Genomic DNA, 18,555 nt, shown 5'->3' with positions numbered 1-18,555 from the left:
ACATGAAGCGGAATTGAGGGACCAAGTCCAAATTCCTGAAACGCATTTTGAAGATAATGTAAATAACAGTAGTCTCAGTTCGCTCCAGTCCAAAATGTACTAAGCCTTATAAATCTTTTGTTTCTAGAATGGTAAAAATAAGAAGTAAAAGAAAAGGCAAATCAACATGTCAAGATCATCTTTTCTAAATGGTTTGACAACGGGCAGATCCTACTAAAATGCAGATGCATAGGATGCACTGACGTACAAATTAAAAACCCTAGACCAACATACTCTTTGGGAGTATGGTCCTTACTTTTTCAATCATTTGAACTGGAAAAAAATTTGAAAAAAAAAACGGAGATCTCACAAAAAGTATCCAAAAAGATAATCCTTCTTATTATAATTTTATTTTATATCTCATTTCCTCATCATAGTTATTATATATACACACAGATGGCTTTTCTTCCTTTTTTTTTCCCCTCTTTCATGGGCTTTTTCTATATAAAACTCTTTCTATATACGTAGCTTTGTTTTATGTCATTCATGTATGCAGAGGAGGAATTATATAATAGCAGCCAAGTGGTCAATTTGCATGCAATCTTGTGGTTCTCATTAAGTCAATTGAAAATCACTTAGCTTATAATTGGATATGGAAATCACATAAATTAGAGATGGCAATCAATTTGTGTTCAATAGCATCATTTTTGCTTTATGTTGAATGCTAATCAATGCATGTTAGTTAGGTATCTTAATAATAACTCGATTTTAGACCAGTTAACTAGGGCAGTGAACCCGCATCCTTTTACTCAGATTTGAATCCTTCTTCCTACAGGTTAATTAGACTATTACTTGTATAAGAAAAAATTATATAAAAAAAAAAAACTCGATTTGTTTAATAATTGTGTCGTATGTTAAAATTATGATTATGATATTCATTTCTAAACTAAACATATCACTTGTATTGTATACTTCTCATATCATCTAAATGTTAGCAAAATCAAGAAACTTGGTAACTTTTTTTATATCCTCCTTCATACAAACACAAACATCTTCCTTGGGATAAAAATTCATTGCCTAAAATCTTATACAACTTATCATTTTCAATCTTTTTTTTCTTTTAAAACAATATTCTTTTGAAAAGTGGTTTTATCTAATGATGATGATCGTATCGTATGAGTTCGTACTAAAATAAATCTTGTTATTTATGAGTTCGTATCAAGTAATGCTAACCCTAACCCATACATGTCTCGTATTGTTTTGAAAAATTGTCATCCAATGAAAATGATCGGTAAATTATGATATTGACTAAACATAATCTTTCATGACTATCACCAGCAGTGCTAATTATTGTTGTTTTGGTAATCCTATGTTAATTAAACGGTAGTAAAAGGACAAGGAATTTAATATTTATCTCAAACTCAACATGGACCCATCCGAACAAACGCATGCAATAATAGGAGGATGCTTGTATACTTCTTATAAATCCCCTCCTTCACTAAAACTTATATGCAACGAGGTGTATATCTATTTATATATATATATTATCTTATGACAAGAAAGTGTACACTTCATGACATGTAAGTTTCTCTCTTTTGTTCTCCCATATATATATTTGTACAACTAGACACAAAAGAGTCGGCCATAAAATGTTAAACATCACGAGAAATAGACAAGCAGTGTCCATAATGACAAGTCATTACTTGCTCGGAAATATGCTCAAGAGAGCAGCCCCAAAGGGCCATATCTTATAGCTTTTTCCCTATAGTCAATTCCCCTTCAATTATGATCAAATCCAATAGACTTTTCTTCTTCTGTTTCTACAATGATCATTTTAACTGCAAACCTACAAAACCAAAGAAAATTCAATGATTCAATCCATATGATCAAATATATTTTAGGCCTTGATGGTAATGTAATTTTCTTTTTCTTTTTTTCTTTTCTTTTTTTACCAATTAATGATATGGTTAGAATAATAACACTTTCTAGGATTTGATATATTCTGTTTCACTCTGAACAGTCCATCCAAAAAAAAAAGTAAAAAAGAAGTCTTCACAACGATGGTTGTGACTGAGTTCGATCAACAGAGAGGCCGTGGATTGCCAAAGTGGGTTTCCAATCTCTCATGGAAATTCCCACTTAAATTTTCTTTTTCTTTTTCTTTTTTTATTTATTTTCCTTTTTGACCCTTCACCAACTTTGTTGTTTCTTAAAGGGTCCTCAAAATTATTCATTCCAAGTTCAAGTGACTTTGAAATTTCATCCCCCATTATCCCATTTGGAACTTCAATGAGTGGGTTCCCCACTACATGACATTGTTGTGAGGGAATAAACAGTCTCTCTTTCTCATCAACATGTTTTTGACATTTGGACACACATTTGACCTCCTATAATATAAACTAACATTTTCGCGCCTAATCAATGCCACTTAAAAATGAAGGAGAGGTCACCTACCTGCACATAAAAACAGTTCTGGATTAACCACTCTAATTACCCTTTTGCATTTGTAATTACATGTTTGGGAGATCTTGTGCATGAAGCCATTTTTGCCAAATAGCTGGGTAGTATTTTAGGTATGTATGAGAAGCTTACATATATAAAAACTTTTAATAATAATAAGAAAATGCTTTCTGCACCCTTCTTATATAAATGATATTCTATTTTAATATAATCTAAACTATATATGAAGGGAAATTTGAACTCGGGTGCAGAATAGGGATCACATCCACTTTTACCAACTTGGCAAAGCCCATATCTACTGATGTAAGAAAAGAAGGAAAAAAACCGTACCCTTCTTTCTACCAAGGATGGAGACTAATTAGAGATTTCTAGGTTATAATTTTTACTTTTGCAATTCTGAAATAAAGTAGAATTAAAGTGAATTGGGTTGTCACAACCATAATCAACCTCATTGATGTTGATTTTAGACTTGTTTTGCAGTTCTCAGTTCTGACCTCTCCGCAGCCTTACCCCATAAAATTAATCAAAAGACTGCCCTACTAATGAAAATGATGCACATTAAAGTTGAAGACCCATGATCATAACCCTTTCTGAAAACAACCACTGCTATTAGTTCCATCATCTTCTTCAATGAATAACTTAAAGCTTATTTGAGCTCATGTCCTTTTGATTTCAACCCCTTCTGAAATCATATTCAACTCTTTTGAAAACAATATCTCCTTATTTTGCAGAACATTACCTTTCACCTACAGCAAGTGTTCCACTACTCTTGTACATGAATATCTCTTTATTAATTAAGCTTTCAAACAATGCACAAAGCCAGTTAAACTACACATCACAGACTGGTTGTAAGCCCAAAGACAAATTAGTGGTTACCCATAAATTGATTATAGACTAATGCTCTCTTGTTAGATTATTAAAGTATGCTTTTTGTCTCTGAATGTGCACTACTACAAAAAGGGTAAAAGACGACTAGAAAAAAAATGACGGAAGAAGAAAATACTCACATTTGTCTAAGTAGCAGATACAGTTGCTGGCCAGTTATCTTAGTTACATATAATCTCCCACCATGGCTATGCATGAAACGAAAGTTCATGATGTTGACCTTATTGATTTCTGGTCCTAAACAACCCGGAAATAATATAGACGTTTACTTGGAGCCTTTGAATGATGATTTAAAATCTTTGTGGGATGAGATTAGAGGAGTGTATGATGCACATATAGGAGAATACTTTACACTCAGAGCTGCATTACTGTGGACAATTAATGATTTTCCCGCCTATGGAGACTTATCTGGTTGTGTCGTTAAAGGATATAAAACTTGTCCAATATGCGGTGATGATACACCTAGTCACATGTTGAAAAATGGCCCCAAAATCTGTTACATCGGCCATAGAAAATGGTTACTAACATATCATCCATATCGGAGGCAGCGTGCAGCTTTTAATAAGAAGCAGTGCTGCAAATGGTTGAATGTTTTAATCATACATGGGGCTCGAAAAAAGGGGGAGGGGGAGGTGAAAATGATGGTGACAGAGTTTGTTGGAAGAAGAAGTCAAAATTATTTGATCTCGAGTATTGGAAATACTTTCCTGTGAGGCATGCCCTCGATGTTATGCACATTGAGAAGAATGTTTGCGATAATATTATTGGTACGTTGTTGGAGATCCCTGGAAAAAATAAAGATGGGATTGTGGCTCGTTTAGATTTATTGAACATGGGGGTCAAGACTGATTTGCAACCCGAGTATGGAGAAAGACGTACTCGCTTGCCTCCAGGGCCTTGAAATTTGTCAATAGCAGAGAAGAGAGCGGCTTGCAATTCTTTCTATGGTATGAAGGTCCCTGAAGGTTATTCTTCAAATATAAAAAAATCTTGTATCTTTACAAGATGCAAGACTTCTTGGCCTTAAATCACATGATTGTCATACCTTAATGCAACAATTGCTCCATGTGGCAATTTGTTCTGTTTTGGAGAAGCCTGCAAGGTATGCAATAACTCGTTTGTGCTTCTTCTTCAATGCTATATGTGCAAAAACGGTAAATGTTTCCAAGCTAGATAAATTGGAAGAAGATATAGTCGTTACTTTGTGTTTGCTTGAAAAATACTTTCCACCTTCATTCTTCGATATCATAGTTCATCTAGTAGTACATGTTGTCAGAGAAGTTCGTCTATGTGGGCCAGTTTATTTTAGATGGATGTATCCGTTCGAAAGATATATGAAAGTGCTAAAGGGGTATGTTCAGAACCGTACTCATCCCGAAGGTTGCATTGCTGAGCGGTATATAGCTGAAGAAGCTGTAGAATTTTACACCGTCTGATGTTAGTACAATTGGAGTGCCATCAAGCCAGAAGATAAACTTCACTAAAGAAGTCACTCTTGAACCTTTCGAGCGCGACCATGCTTGTGTTGTTGGTGGCTATCGTGTGCCAAAGAAGTCAAAAACTGCTGCTTAGAATTGTTGGCCATGTATAATATGATCACCATGAGCAGCATGGCTTGATAAGTGTTCCTTTCTAGTTTTAACTACTTACTAGTTAGAGTTGCCTTTTATGTAGTTCCGAACTCGTGGTCACCATTTGATACATTTTTGCTTTTTATAAAAATAGTTTCGTTTGATCATTTGGTGGAATGCAAAATTTGTTGTATTAATGTTGCATTAGAATGCTCGCCAATTTTTTTCTCTATTATGTTTCCGTTGTGTACTAGCAGTTAAAACAAATTGACAATATTTATGATGAAAGAGAACCCTGAAAAGGGGAAATCAGATAAACTAGTTGAATGAAATTGATGCTACACTATATTTATAATTTTCAATTTTTTTTATTAAAAATTTCGTTTTAAGTTATATATATTTATTAATATATATTTTTATATATTTTTATGTTAAATTTTCTAATTAAAATTAATTATTAAAATAATTATTTTTTAGTCTGACAAAGCACCAAACATAGGTCTTCACTATTTTTACAATCCAGCTTCTTAGTCCGATGCAGCACCAAAAGTAAGTCAGTACTTAATCCAGCTTAGGCCAATCCGAGTTAATCTAAGACAGTCCCAGGATTTAATCCAATCCATGACAATCCGCCGTACCAAACGACCCCTTTGTGGATTGAACATCTAAGGTTTTTTTATCTAGATTGATCTTAGGTCCATCATGCATTCATATCATACATGAAAAATTGTTTTATGTAAAAATATTGGCGATGTATGAAAAATGGTTTTTCAGAATAATCATTTTCTCAAGATAATTTTTGGCGGCTTTTATTCCTTACACATCAAATAAGAAAACTTGATTTTATGGGATTTTAGTATGAAGTATATATTGACTTAATGAGCCATCATTTTTAGCCTAAATCGTATTTTGCACTAAAACTGATTTTTCATATTTTGATTTGGTGGGAATTTGATTTTCTAGTATTTTTATTTGAATCCAAATGAGGGGTACTTCCTTATTTACATTGTAAACTTAAGTAAATGGAGTAATATAAAAATAAATAAAAGTAAAAAGACAGAGTAATCTGCCTGCTGTGCTGGTGTGCTACGCCTTCTGGAGCATTTCATCAAGCAGTTTATGGGCAATTTACAGGGGTCAACATCTTCGCCTCCAATGGTGAAATCCGGGCTTGCAAGGGTCAAGTGACCCATCTTGCCCACCCATGTAACCCTTGTTTAATGAGGCAGTCATTATCTCTAACGGAAACACTATTCAATGCCCATGACATCAATCCTTCCATATGACCAAACTTGTAAATCTTATCATGAGGAAGAGTTTTCTTAAGTAGACTCCTATCTCTAGTTGTTATAATGATTCTACTTCCAGGGCCAAACTTAAGCTGACTAGTACATGCTAGATATTTTATCTCCCTTAAATCATTCACATCATCAAGAACAATGAGGGCCTTTGTACGGCTGAGCCTTTCTTGAATAAACGGCGATACAGATGCAGTGTCGATACTTAGATCTTTTTCGTTTAATATCTCACAAAGAAGTAGATTTCTCAAGTCATTCAGTCCATGTCCTTTTGACCTCTCCTTAACATTTGCAAGAAAACAAGTAGCTTCAAATTGACGAGACAGCCGGCGAATTAAACCATCACTAAGGGTGGTCAACCAACTCTTGCCCAAACTGCCTACCCTACGGCCTACCCAAATGCCTACAGTGCAAACATCTGGTGAATCAAGGCATAATAACGATTTAATTTCCTCAATATTTCTTGAATAAAATTGATCCAGGTCCTCTAAATCACTTGACAATGATTGATTCAGTTTGGTCAGAACATCTTCAACAACTTCCTCAATGAAATCAGCGTCCGTCCTGAAAAAATATGATCATGAAGAACAAAGAATAATATTTAGTAGCAGATATGAATTAAATCAAAAAATATGAATTAATAATAATATTTAGTAACTACCCCTTAACGATTCTTGTATGAATGAAATGGTCAAGAGTTACCCTGTTCTGTTTGAATTATCAAAGCCAGACATACTGGCTGCTTCCTTCGAGGCATTTCTCCACATGAGCACTTTGTCCATGTTGTCTTTGAAACGTTCTTCAAGTTCAGCAAATGCATCTCCATAACTCCCGTGTTGTTTCCGTACCTGTGATGGATCTGTGTCGTAAAAAATGGGTATGACAATTTGTCCGTAACTTTTTTTGCATCCCAATATGTGCACAAGTTCATCCAAGCACCAGGTGGAAAAAGCATAGTTTTTAGAGAAAACGATCAACGAAAGCTTTGATTTCTTGATCGCTTGCAAGAGGGAAGGTCCAATTTCGTCCCCCCTCTCAAGTTTGTGATCCATGTAGGTCTCAATTTTCTTGCGAACTAAAGCAGCATAAAGATGACTGGTAAAAGTGTGCCGGGTATCTGCACCTCTGAAACTTATAAACACATCATACTTTTGTGGATTAGCAAAAGAAGAAGAAGAAGAAGAAGATGAGGCCATATTTAAAAAAACTACAAACCCTACAAGAGTATTCAAAAGGATGAAGCCTCTATGCACCTCAGAAATGAGGCTAGCTAGCTAATATATAATATTCAGCAGAGAGAAACACGTAAAAAGGAAATTACGCAAGGACTGGAACGAGTCAAATGAAATGAGTGAATAAATCAACTCTTGATGACTATTCCAAATCATTGAAAGAAGCTTCTATTGGAGGATTTCTAGGGAAATGAGTTGAATGGTTCGGCACTAGAAAGCAGTTGCAGAGAGGTTGCCTTTCTTCTTAGAGCAAGTCCAGCAGCTCAGGCTAGACTCGGGCTAGGGGATTTTTGGACAAAAAATGGATTCCAACAGGCCCGAGATGGAGGTGGGGACCACGAAGACGGGCTGGCCCAAGGGCAGGTCGAGCCCGAGATCCAAAACGAGAGGGAGGCTAATGTCAACGCACAGAGTTTATTTTTTTTTCCCGTTGGTGTGTGCAATGCACACACTGACGTCAGCCCTGCGCTGCGCCAACTGCTCTGGGACACGTGGCGTCGTTTGGGCGCTCCAATCGTGATTCTCTCCTCCAATCCAACGACAGCCAATATTTTTGCAATAAAAATATGAAAAAAAATCCGAATTTTTTTTCTATAAATACCTACTGATTATCTGAAATTTGAAACCGAAAATTTTATCCGATTATGAGATATGAATAGTATTGACACGTTGGAACCCAAAAATCTTATCCAAATTAATTATTTAGGTAAACAAATTTGTGAAAAAAAACAAAAAAAAAAAAGAATAGTGATTGCCCTCAGCCATGGCAACTGCTGGAAACCAACATTGCTTTTTGCAAGGGCTGCCACTATTCATGTGAATAGTAGCTGCCCTAGCCCCCCACACTCCCCTTGCCATGGCACGGGTTTGACTGTTGGAATTGCTCTTAGGAAGGATGTTAGCTTGTGTGTGAAAGCAATAAATGTTGGAAGTGTGAAAGCAGGAAATATTAGCTTGACTTGTGGAGACTGCAGCTTTCAGTTCCAGGCCTTGTGGAGAGTATTCTTGAGGACTGTGTGATTGTATGGGGATTGAAGGATACTAATTAAAACATTAATGGCACCAGCTACCTACTTGTAGTTAATATTGAGCTTCGTTAGCAAGCCTTTTCTTGTATAAATTCCTGTTGTAAGTTATACAAAGTAATAAAGTTGAAAACTAGAAAAATTATCTTCTCTTATTCTCATATTCTCCCATAATCTCATATTTTTACAAAGGAAGCAATAGATTGTTGCAGTTGCAGGAAATTACAAAGGGTGGACCCGAATATTAACCCTGACTAATGGCGAGACGATAAAACTACCCATCAGACAGGAAAGTTTTGGGTATGAGGCTTGTGCAATGAGAGTGAACTTTGTTTAACTTCATCCTGGATGAAAGTCAACTGTACTATACTATATGTGTAATTCTTAGTCTTTTTGTTTTTTCGATACAAGCGATGTTCTATTTTAATATAATCTAAACTATGGGGAGAGAAATTCAAATTTGGGTATAGAGTGAGGAGCACATCCACTCTAACCAACTTGGCTAAGCACATGTTTGCAATTCTTAAAAAATTTAAATTAATATAGACACTAATTATTACCAAAACTCTGAAAAATAGGTGGTATCTTTGCTGTGTAGCACCACTACATTTTTCATAGGGTCAAAACGAATGGTTAGCGCCGTAGAACTTACTAACCAGTAATCGTTTGACTCATGTTGTAGTTGAATACTAACAATTTTTGTAATTTAAAATCCAATTGTGTCGGTACCCAGGAGACCCAAATTAAAACAAGAAATACTTTTGGACATCCCTAAGCCTGATAAACTCAAAAGCATCCTCAGCCACAAGGCTTGCAACAGCAGGAGGAGATCCCAAACTCAAAACTCAAACTTTTCTTTTTCTAATTTTTCCTTTTAATTCTCTGAGAAGGTAGTTCTTCTTCTTGTTCCATCATCCAGAGCTAAAATTTTTACTTCCAGATGCTTACCGGATGTGAGATTATTTACACTGTTTTTTAGTTACCACACTGCTTGTATGCTTGGTTTTCAATTGAAGCCACAGAGGAGTTTTCCAATACTGAGGCAATTCATTCAAGCATGTTTCACAGTAACTGGACAGATGTTGGAGGAGACGAGGATAATTTAACGTGTACAACGCATCTGAGGAGTTGAAGAATATGTAATTACCCATTTAGGCAAACTAACTACAGCTTTACACTCTGAATATCAACAACACAGCATTCAAACTGGTAACCAGGCTTGCACCTGCAGTGTCCGGGAAGTTCAAGCTTCTCTCCCCAAATTGGCACAGAAGGCTCATTCTATGTGCCAAAGCAGATTGTAAATTGGCCATCTTATCAGATCTCCAAATCTTGAAAATCAATCATTGGATGCACGTCGTCTATCAACACATAGCACATCTCGTTTGGTTAAAACGCATACCCAAATAATGCTCTATAACTTCCCTATGCTTTCACAAACGTCCGGCTGGACACACCATGCAACAACTTCACAAAGCCAAGGAAGCTTAGCTTCCCATCAGTGTGTCTAATCCAGTCATGGAGAACCACATGAAGCGGAATTGAGGGACCAAGTCCAAGTTCCTGAAACGCATTTTGAAGATAATGTAAATAACAGTAGTCTCAGTTCGCTCCAGTCCAAAATGTACTAAGCCTTATAAATCTTTTGTTTCTAGAATGGTAAAAATAAGAAGTAAAAGAAAAGGCAAATCAACATGTCAAGATCATCTTTTCTAAATGGTTTGACAACGGGCAGATCCTACTAAAATCCAGATGCATAGGATGCACTGGCGTACAAATTAAAAACCCTAGACCAACATACACTCCTTACTTTTTTCTTTTTCTTTTTTGAATGGAAAAAGAAGGGATGCAACACGAGGACTTCCCAGCATTACTTTTTCAATTGTTTCAATTAGATCTTTCAATTTTTCAGTGAAGCAATGTGATCTGTTAGGCACCATAATCACAATTTTGTTATCGAAAGTGTTGATGTGGACCACTGTTTACTGATATGACGTCAAAGGTCAGTATAGAGAAAATGCCATGCAGCGTTCCTGCCACCTACCCGTATTATAGTCTACACAATATAATAAGTCCATTTTTCCGAATTTGAGCATTAAAATTGCTTACAGTGAGGTCAACTAAATTACTAACTACAGTAGTTTCCTCTTTCTCTCTGGATATGAAGCAAACTAGTAATTATTATTGTGATGGAGGAATGAATGACATTGGATTTTATTTGAAAAATAAAAGGACTTGGTTAAAACAAGTGAAAAAACAAGGACCAAAAGTTTGGTTTATCCAAAACTCTTTAATATAATTAGTTTTCTGGAGAAAAAGACTACTAATTATTATTGTGATGGAGGAATGAATGGCATTGGATTTTATTTGAAAAATAAAAGGACTTGGTTAAAACAAGTGAAAAAACAAGGACCAAAAGTTTGGTTTATCCAAAACTATTTAATATAATTAGTTCTCTCCACAGTAACTAGTTCCAATATTCTGATTGTTTTACCAGGGTAACAAGTAACATAGAAATTGGTTAGAGATGTAAATCAACTCCAATTAATAACTAACATGTTGAATGCTCAGAAATCAACCTATGATTATCAAACTCTTTAATTTAATTTATAGCAAGCCTGCAAAATGAGACAATAAAATTTCAACTTACTGAAGCGAGTTCTTCAATGACAATTGCCCTGTTTCCATCCTTCTCGAAAAGTTCATATGCACATCGTGCATGTTGTTCCCAACGATCAAGTGCCTCCAGCTGATGAACACTTAATGCAGCTGCACAGAACTCTTCAAAATCCATTCTTCTGTATTGAAGTGCATTTAGCTGTCATGGAAGAAATAATCAGTCAGTAATTTTACAGCCAATGAGACCTAACACAATAGAAAAGGTCAAGGAACATCAAAGAAAAAAATTAGCATCCACATTATTACCGATGCAATGAGATCAGGAATGCGAGACTCCTTCATTGCATCTGTTGCATTTTTCATCAGGGCCTGTCCAGGACAAAATGAAAAGAATACTATAAGCATTGACTTATCTCAGAGAGAGAGAGAGAGAGAGAGAGACCAACCATTCTAATATTGTCCAGAGTTATAGTGCCATTTTTGTTTGGCTCCAATAGTGCAAACTGCTCCTTCAGATAAAAGAGCTCATCCACAGTCAATGTCTTAGATAAGGCCTGTCACAAAAATTGACAAAAAAAATGAACTCTTAAGAGATTGATTATACATACACCAAAATTTCAAGTTATGAACAATATAAAACATACAACCAAAAATTAAAAACACAACTATGCACACACATAGAAGAATAATTTGGATGAAGCAATTATCGAGTAACTGATGATAACACCTTAGCAAACCCCGCTACTTCCCTTATTTTTACCAGGCTTTGATGGGTTTATTGATCATCATAATAATTATGGATACTAATAATTATTCTCAAATTTTCACATGTTTTAGGACGCAAAAACAAGAATCCCATTCAACAAGAAAACTAACCCAATCATTTGACTTGATATACAAAATTCTTAAGACCAAGAATCTGATTCAGCATGGGCAAAATTCGAGACAAAGTTCTCTTTCTTTCATCAGTGAAAACATATACACACCCTTAAAGCAGCCTTTCGAAGTGATGATGATCGCATATAAACCTTCATGAGTCTAAATATTAAAATATCAAGAGGCACTTTTACATCATTATAATTCCTGATCCAAGGATGACCTGCCAACAAAAGATTATGGTCAGTGACTCAGGAAAGTGATGGCAGAAACTTAATACATAATAGAGATAGGGAAGACTCACTTAAAGCCTGCGCTGCTGTCATTCGTTTCCGAGGGTCCTTGTTCAATAAGCGTTTAACAAAGTCCTTTGCTTCAGTAGATAAAGACGGCCAAGGTGCTTCATCAAAACTGGGATCAGCTTTCAACACCGCTCGAAAAATCCCAGACTCAGTCCGGGCCCAAAATGGGCGACTACCACATAAAAGAATATATGCTATTACACCTATGCTCCAAACATCAGCCTCTGTACTATAAGATCTATGTAGAACCTCAGGTGCGACATAGTATGCGCTTCCAACAATATCATTAAGCCTCTCATCTGTAAGCCAGAATGAGTATTAAAACCCCCCTCCAAACTCCAAAGGCTGAGACATTGATAAGAAGATAGAGCTGGACTATTCAGGAAAAGGCATACCTGGTTTGGCAAAATCTGATAAGCCAAAATCAATGGCTTTCAACTGGGAATTCTCATCCTTAGCGGAATACAAAAAGTTCTGATAAGAAAAATGAAAAAAGAACATTAGATTGATACAAATATAATTACATATAGAACAATCAACAGTAACAAATATATCAAGCAGACCAGAACTTCTAGCTTTAATGATGGATATCTGACATATGTATCAAGGTATCTGGCACAGCAATATGGGGAGACATCAGTTTTCTTGTAAATTGTTAGGAGGAAACCCTACACTTCCCACATAAAACGTCTTTTGAACAAAGCACATAAAGATACCATATGGACCAAGCATATATGGGTCAATACTCAGGCTTTTTCTTCAGTTCTTCAAAAACACCTGTTAAAGAAACAGCTGGGAACCTCAGCTACAGCAATTACAGCAATGACATCAGAAATCTGGGAACTTATGAGACCCATGGAAAATCCACTGATACGAGTTTATGAGATTGGAAGCATCAAATAGTAATAACAATACTAGAAAAGAATTTTAGTCCAGGAGAAAAAATGGTTTAGTCCTGCTAGAGGATAGTGTTTAAACTTAGTCCAGAAGAGAAATAGGTTTTAGTTCTCCTAAGGATGACGTTTAATCTTAGTCCACAAGAATCAACCATGTATTAGTTTCACTAATTTGAAACAGTCAAGTAATTTTTGGGAAACTATGTATCCAGTCAATTGAAACATATGCGGATTTTACTGCAGCCTCTCTGTTCTATAAAAGCAAGCATCAGTTGTGGCAGTTCCATTTCTTGTAAAAATTGTTCGGGGTTGGGGAGGGGAACACTTGAATCTAACTTAAGAATGTTTTCCCCCCTAAACCCGATAGTGCAGGCAAGATTAATCAGCCTCATCCACTACCAGAAAGCCCCTTCATTTGGTCAATACCCACACCCACGTTCCTATACTCAGATCTTCATAACAAATGTAGCCTTTAAATAGGCATCTCATAACAAGAAAAGAAAGGAACATGTTCCACCTCTGGCTTAAGATCCCGATGCACCACGCCCTGAAGATGACAAAACGCAACAACATTCAGTATTTGAACCATGACAGTCTTCGCATCATCTTCCGAGTATTTCCCGCCCCTTCAGAAGTAACATGATATCAAGTTAGTGGCAACAATTAACAGCATCTGAAAGTCCCAAGGAAGATTTTTAATTTTTTTTATATACTATCATCTAAAAAATACCTTGAAAGTATTCTATCTAAAAGCTCCCCACCTTCGCATAACCTGAAATGTCAAAAAATTTGAATACTGTAAATTCAGAGACCATTAAGCGATCCTCCATGTAATGTAAATTAATAAAAATGAAAAACAGAAAACCAACTGAATCATACAACCTCACCAAGGGGATTACTTGCTCATACTCAATAATGGGACAAGTTTAGTGAAGTATTCATAAAAATATAAATTTTCACCTCAGTCAATAACTATTACTTGTGCAAAAGAAAAACCCGAAGTAGTATTAAATAGTAATTCAAATTTTAAGCTTACTCCATTACTATGTAGACATTATCACTGTCTTCAAATGCATCATAGAACTGAACTAGATTGCTATGTCCCGTCAAGGCACGCAATATCTTGACCTCCCTTCTCACATCCTCAATTGCAATGGCAGTTGTCATCTAACAACAAAGAATACATTGGCATGACAATAAATTATCATAACAAAAATACAGAAACTGCATATTATCTCAACAGAATGCATTGTCATGGCCTTCTATATACTTCTTTAAGTACTTCACATCTTATATTTCCCCTCCAAATTTACTCAGGAAACAGGAATTCAAATCCAATTAGATACCAGTATTCCATTGTACCAGTCATGATCTTGGACCTTTTTCCCAGGCAACTGGAGTATTTACGTCATCCAATTTTGCATTTGTTCAACATTCGTAATACGTAATCTACTTTATTTAAAAATAATTAAACTCTGTTCTCCCAGCATATGAGGCATAATTTTATGTTTATTAGAGGCTAGAAAGATGTCAGCTGCTATCCCTCAAGAGTTTTTTCTCTTCCCTGTCTTTCTTTTAGAATGACTTGTCAGGAAGGAAAGCAAAGTCGTCATCTTCTATTCTTTAATGAAAGAGTGGGTAGATTGAGTCAGCTTGACCCTGGATATTGGTTCAGCTTCAGTCCCTTATTCCTTAGTATTGGTTGGACATAGATCTTTTGTAACTTTGTTCAAAATAATATACTGTCAATCATATAGCTCCAATTATTGCTGAACCACCTTATGGTACACGATCATCAGAACACAAAACAACAAAAGATTAAGTACAATGTTTCTTTCCTCTTGGAATAAGTGTCAGACCACCTAATGAGGGTTCTGATGGTTACCATGTATTTAGTCAATATCGTGAAATGTGACCTATAAAAAGTTTTCGGCAGTTTGGGATGGCTGTGATCATGGGTTGTTACCGGCTGTGATCATCGATTGGCTGCCATATGATCTAGTTCAATTATATGCCACTGTGAAGACCAAAACCACAATTTGGACCATGACTTTTGTCCATATTTAGGTCCACTCACAACTCTTGGACTGTATGCTTTGTTTATCCTTTAGAAGGAACTGTCACATCTTAGACATCAACGAAGTGTTATATGGAGGAGAAGCCGTTAAAGAAAAGAAAATAAACAGTTGTGTTTATTCCTATTCCCACTACATGGAATTCAATCAATCTCCAAACATACTAATTGTTTAAAGGAAAAATGTACTTTCGTTCCAAAATGTGATTTGAACATAAAATATCCCAACTTGTGTGGCAAAACATGGTGTAAGCCATTCAGATGGATCAAGTAGGCCAAGAGATCATCAACACCTATCATTGACCAGAGAAAAGCAATAAACAAACAAGTTGGTCACTTTACACCCCTTTCACTCAAAGTTCCAAGATGTGGAGCTGTATACATCTAAAAAAATTAATGCCTAATATTCTATATCTAGAAGGATTCCTCAACAGTCAATTGATATGAACACATGACAAGATCTTGTAAAGATCTTCCTTGTGCTGCATTCAACCTCGAGTCTTCACTCAGGTAGGAATTAACATAATCACACAGTAAACTAGTAAAGTAACTAATTTAATAAACCACAAACCACCATTCCCTGGTTCCACCCACAAGACCCACAACAACAATACTAATAACAGGGATTCAACATAGGCCTAAAATCTCAGCTTTTATCTTGAAGTGAAGAATGACAAAAATAAATAATAAATAATAAATAATAAAAAGAACCCGACTTTTATCCAGCAACATTAAGCAAACGGGGTGGACCAAATCCAATTCTTAAAACAATAGGAAAAAAAAAAATCAAACATGCTCCTTATTATCAATTCAATCCTAAGCAAATGAGAGCTTTCATAGATGAGCTAAAGAGATAAGGAATTAAAGAAAGCACGAACCTTTGATTTGGGGATGACCTTGACAGCAACCTGCTGACCCTTAAACTCACCCTTCTTGAACCTAGCAGAGCAAGTATACCCAAAATGCCCTCGACCCACTTCGTCGCCAACCTCCAATCGGCTTGTTAACTCCTTAGAAAACCCAAACCTCTTGTCCAGCTCAACCCCATCTTCGTCCTCAGCATCCTCCGGTATCGCCACCGAAGCCGAGGCCTTTTTGCCGAGCCGCCGAGCCAGCACGGCCTTTATGTGTTTGGCCGGCGACGGCGGCGGAAAGGGTCGCCGGAAAAAGCGGCTGGGAGTGGAAGTGGCGCTCTTGGTCCTCGCCGGAGACGACTTCTTGAGGTAATGGGCGGGGCTCGGACTGTAGAAGGGGAAGTAGGGGGACTGGGACTGGGACTGCCGGGAAACGACGTCATCCTTGTGGTGGTGAGGGGTGAGGGACGGAAGGGATTTGGGGGTTTGTGAAGGGTTGGTTTGGTCATTTGGGTCTCTGGAGGAATATGGGTTGGGTTTTGGTGGCTTTGAAGTGCAGGTTCCCATGGTGAATTCAAATGAAGAGTGTGAGTGGGGGATTTGAGAGGTCTGAGCTCAACTGGGTCAAAGGTTGAAGCTTTGAGGTTGAATGGTTGCTTAATTCAATGGCTATGGCTGTGCCATTGTGGAAATGTGTGTCAGTGTAGCTCTAGCTCTAGGGTTTGTTTGTAAATGCTGTTGGGTGTTGTTGTTGCTCCACTTTTCTTGTGTTGCATAGAGAGAGAGAGAGAGAGAGAGAGAGAGAGGCAGGGGCTGGTGGAGCTGTTGGAGTTAATAATAAAAGGTGGGAAAAAGGTGGAAATGTGTTGAGAGAGAGAATGAGGATTTGTTGGGGGAGGAGGGCGACGAGAGAGAGAGAGAGAGGACTGAGGAAGATGGAAGTGAGGGAGTGAGCTGTAGCTTGTAGCCTTGTATGATCTCACTGGCCACGGGTCAAGCACATGGAGTATTTTCTATTTTTCTTTTTGGTTGAGGGGTTTTTGTTTGTGAATTGGGATTTGGGGGTTGGGATGGGAACTTGGGATTTGGGTATTTTTGAGCACTTGATGTTTCGGGGTGGTGCTCTGGTCTTCATTCTTCAAGATGACGCCAAGACAAGGAAGAAAGTTGGAAAGTGGATTAGTCATTGCCCTTGGTAAAGTCACTATTATTTTATTTTTAGACCCCAAAAGCACCAAATACAAAAGTCACAATTATTTTTTCCAATATACTTGCAAATTGAAATACTTCGCATTTTTACTTATTAACAAATTCTTCAGATTATGTTTCCAAATCTTTTTTTTTTTACAAAAGCAATATTATAAATTACTTTAATGTACGAAGAGAGGAATTGAACTTTGGTGCAAAGGAAGAGAACATATTACGATATTATAAGCTATTTTAATGTACGAAGAGGGAGATCAAACTTTGATGCAAGAGAAAATAACACATTATCTTTACCAACTGGCCTAATTCATGTCTACTTATGTTTGCAAGTTATATAATAAGTTCTTGGTGAGATTTTTTCTTCCAAAAGTATTTCTCACTATAATGCTATTTTAGAGCATTTCTCTAGCAATAGCCTTTTCTCATCTTCATATATAGGCAGAATTGTTTATTCGATTTAGTGGGGCAGTTAAATAACGTAAATCATAATTAAATTCTAATCAATACTCATGAAAGCACAATTATTGAGGAAAACGGGAAACAGGGAAGCATAGATTAGTACAGTGAGAAAATGATCCGTATCCCCATTCTTTTATTATTGCTCATGATCTCGTAACTCCTAATTCCTAGAGCAGTGAACATTTATTTATTTATTTATATAAACACACACATAGATTAATCAAATTAAAATGACGAAAGGAGTGCAGAATGTCAAGTGTATTGGCCTGATTTATTATCAGTTTTTTTTTCCTTTTTTTTTTCATTTTGTTTCATGTTTTGCTAATGAATGACCCATCTATTCAATCATTTGAACTGAAAAAAATAAATTTTAAAAAAATGGAGATCTCACAACAAGTATCCAAAAAGATGATCCTTCTTATTATAATTTTATTTTATATCTCATTTCCTCATCATAGTTATTATATATACACACACACATAGCTTTTCTTCCTCTCTTTTTTTCTCTTTCATGAGCTTTTTCTATATAAATAAAACTCTTTCAATGTAGCCTTGTTTTATGTCATGCATGTATGCAGAGGAGGACTTATATAATAGCAGCCAAGTGGTCAACTTGCATGCAATCTTGTGGTTCTCATTAAGTCAATTGAAAATCACTTAGCTTATAATTGGAGATGGAAATCACATAAATTAGAGATGGCAATCAATTTGTGTTGAATCGCATCATTTTGCCTTTATGTTGAATACTAGTCAATGCGTGTTAGTTAGGTACTTAGATTATCTAAGTTAGGTACCTTAATAATAACTCGATTTTAGACT

The 18,555-nt window shown here is 36.2% G+C and overlaps 2 protein-coding genes across 2 annotated transcripts; both read right to left on the bottom strand.

Moving 5' to 3' along the window:
• Nucleotides 1-5,813: 5,813 nt before the first annotated feature.
• LOC110773657 (disease resistance protein Roq1-like) lies at nucleotides 5,814-7,422 on the bottom strand. Its single transcript, XM_021978179.2, has 2 exons — nucleotides 6,896-7,422; nucleotides 5,814-6,757 (listed from the first exon to the last, which is right to left on the bottom strand). Exons 1-2 carry the CDS (start codon nucleotides 7,387-7,389, stop codon nucleotides 6,076-6,078), a joined length of 1,176 nt encoding a protein of 391 aa, XP_021833871.1. The 5' UTR covers nucleotides 7,390-7,422; the 3' UTR covers nucleotides 5,814-6,075.
• A 2,051-nt stretch (nucleotides 7,423-9,473) lies between these two features.
• LOC110773660 (CDPK-related kinase 5-like) lies at nucleotides 9,474-17,209 on the bottom strand. Its single transcript, XM_021978180.2, has 11 exons — nucleotides 16,096-17,209; nucleotides 14,180-14,310; nucleotides 13,874-13,915; nucleotides 13,661-13,769; nucleotides 12,643-12,721; nucleotides 12,250-12,546; nucleotides 12,056-12,168; nucleotides 11,516-11,623; nucleotides 11,376-11,438; nucleotides 11,101-11,268; nucleotides 9,474-10,013 (listed from the first exon to the last, which is right to left on the bottom strand). The coding sequence occupies exons 1-11, from the start codon at nucleotides 16,636-16,638 to the stop codon at nucleotides 9,876-9,878; spliced, it is 1,791 nt and encodes a 596-aa protein (XP_021833872.2). The 5' UTR covers nucleotides 16,639-17,209; the 3' UTR covers nucleotides 9,474-9,875.
• Between the last annotated feature and the right edge of the window lie 1,346 nt (nucleotides 17,210-18,555).

This window comes from Prunus avium, chromosome 8 (assembly GCF_965620075.1).
Source record: "Prunus avium chromosome 8, drPruAviu1.hap1.1, whole genome shotgun sequence".
Taxonomy (NCBI): domain Eukaryota; kingdom Viridiplantae; phylum Streptophyta; class Magnoliopsida; order Rosales; family Rosaceae; genus Prunus; species Prunus avium.
The sequence above is the reverse complement of the archived record's forward strand: the minus strand, read 5'-3'. Positions and strand labels throughout refer to the sequence as shown.

What these genes read in the sequence shown, in the direction of transcription:
- LOC110773657 (XM_021978179.2), bottom strand. Translation starts at nt 7,389, where the DNA reads ATGGCCTCATCTTCTTCTTCTTCTTCTTCTTTTGCTAATCCACAAAAG. An exon ending in GATAATTCAAACAGAACAGG is followed by an intron (nt 6,758 to 6,895) that starts GTAACTCTTGAC and finishes ATATTTTTTCAG; the next exon opens with GACGGACGCTGATTTCATTG.
- LOC110773660 (XM_021978180.2), bottom strand. Translation starts at nt 16,638, where the DNA reads ATGGGAACCTGCACTTCAAAGCCACCAAAACCCAACCCATATTCCTCC. An exon ending in TTCGAAAGGCTGCTTTAAGG is followed by an intron (nt 11,624 to 12,055) that starts GTGTGTATATGT and finishes TTTTTGTGACAG; the next exon opens with GCCTTATCTAAGACATTGAC. An exon ending in CTCTGGACAATATTAGAATG is followed by an intron (nt 11,439 to 11,515) that starts GTTGGTCTCTCT and finishes TGTCCTGGACAG; the next exon opens with GCCCTGATGAAAAATGCAAC.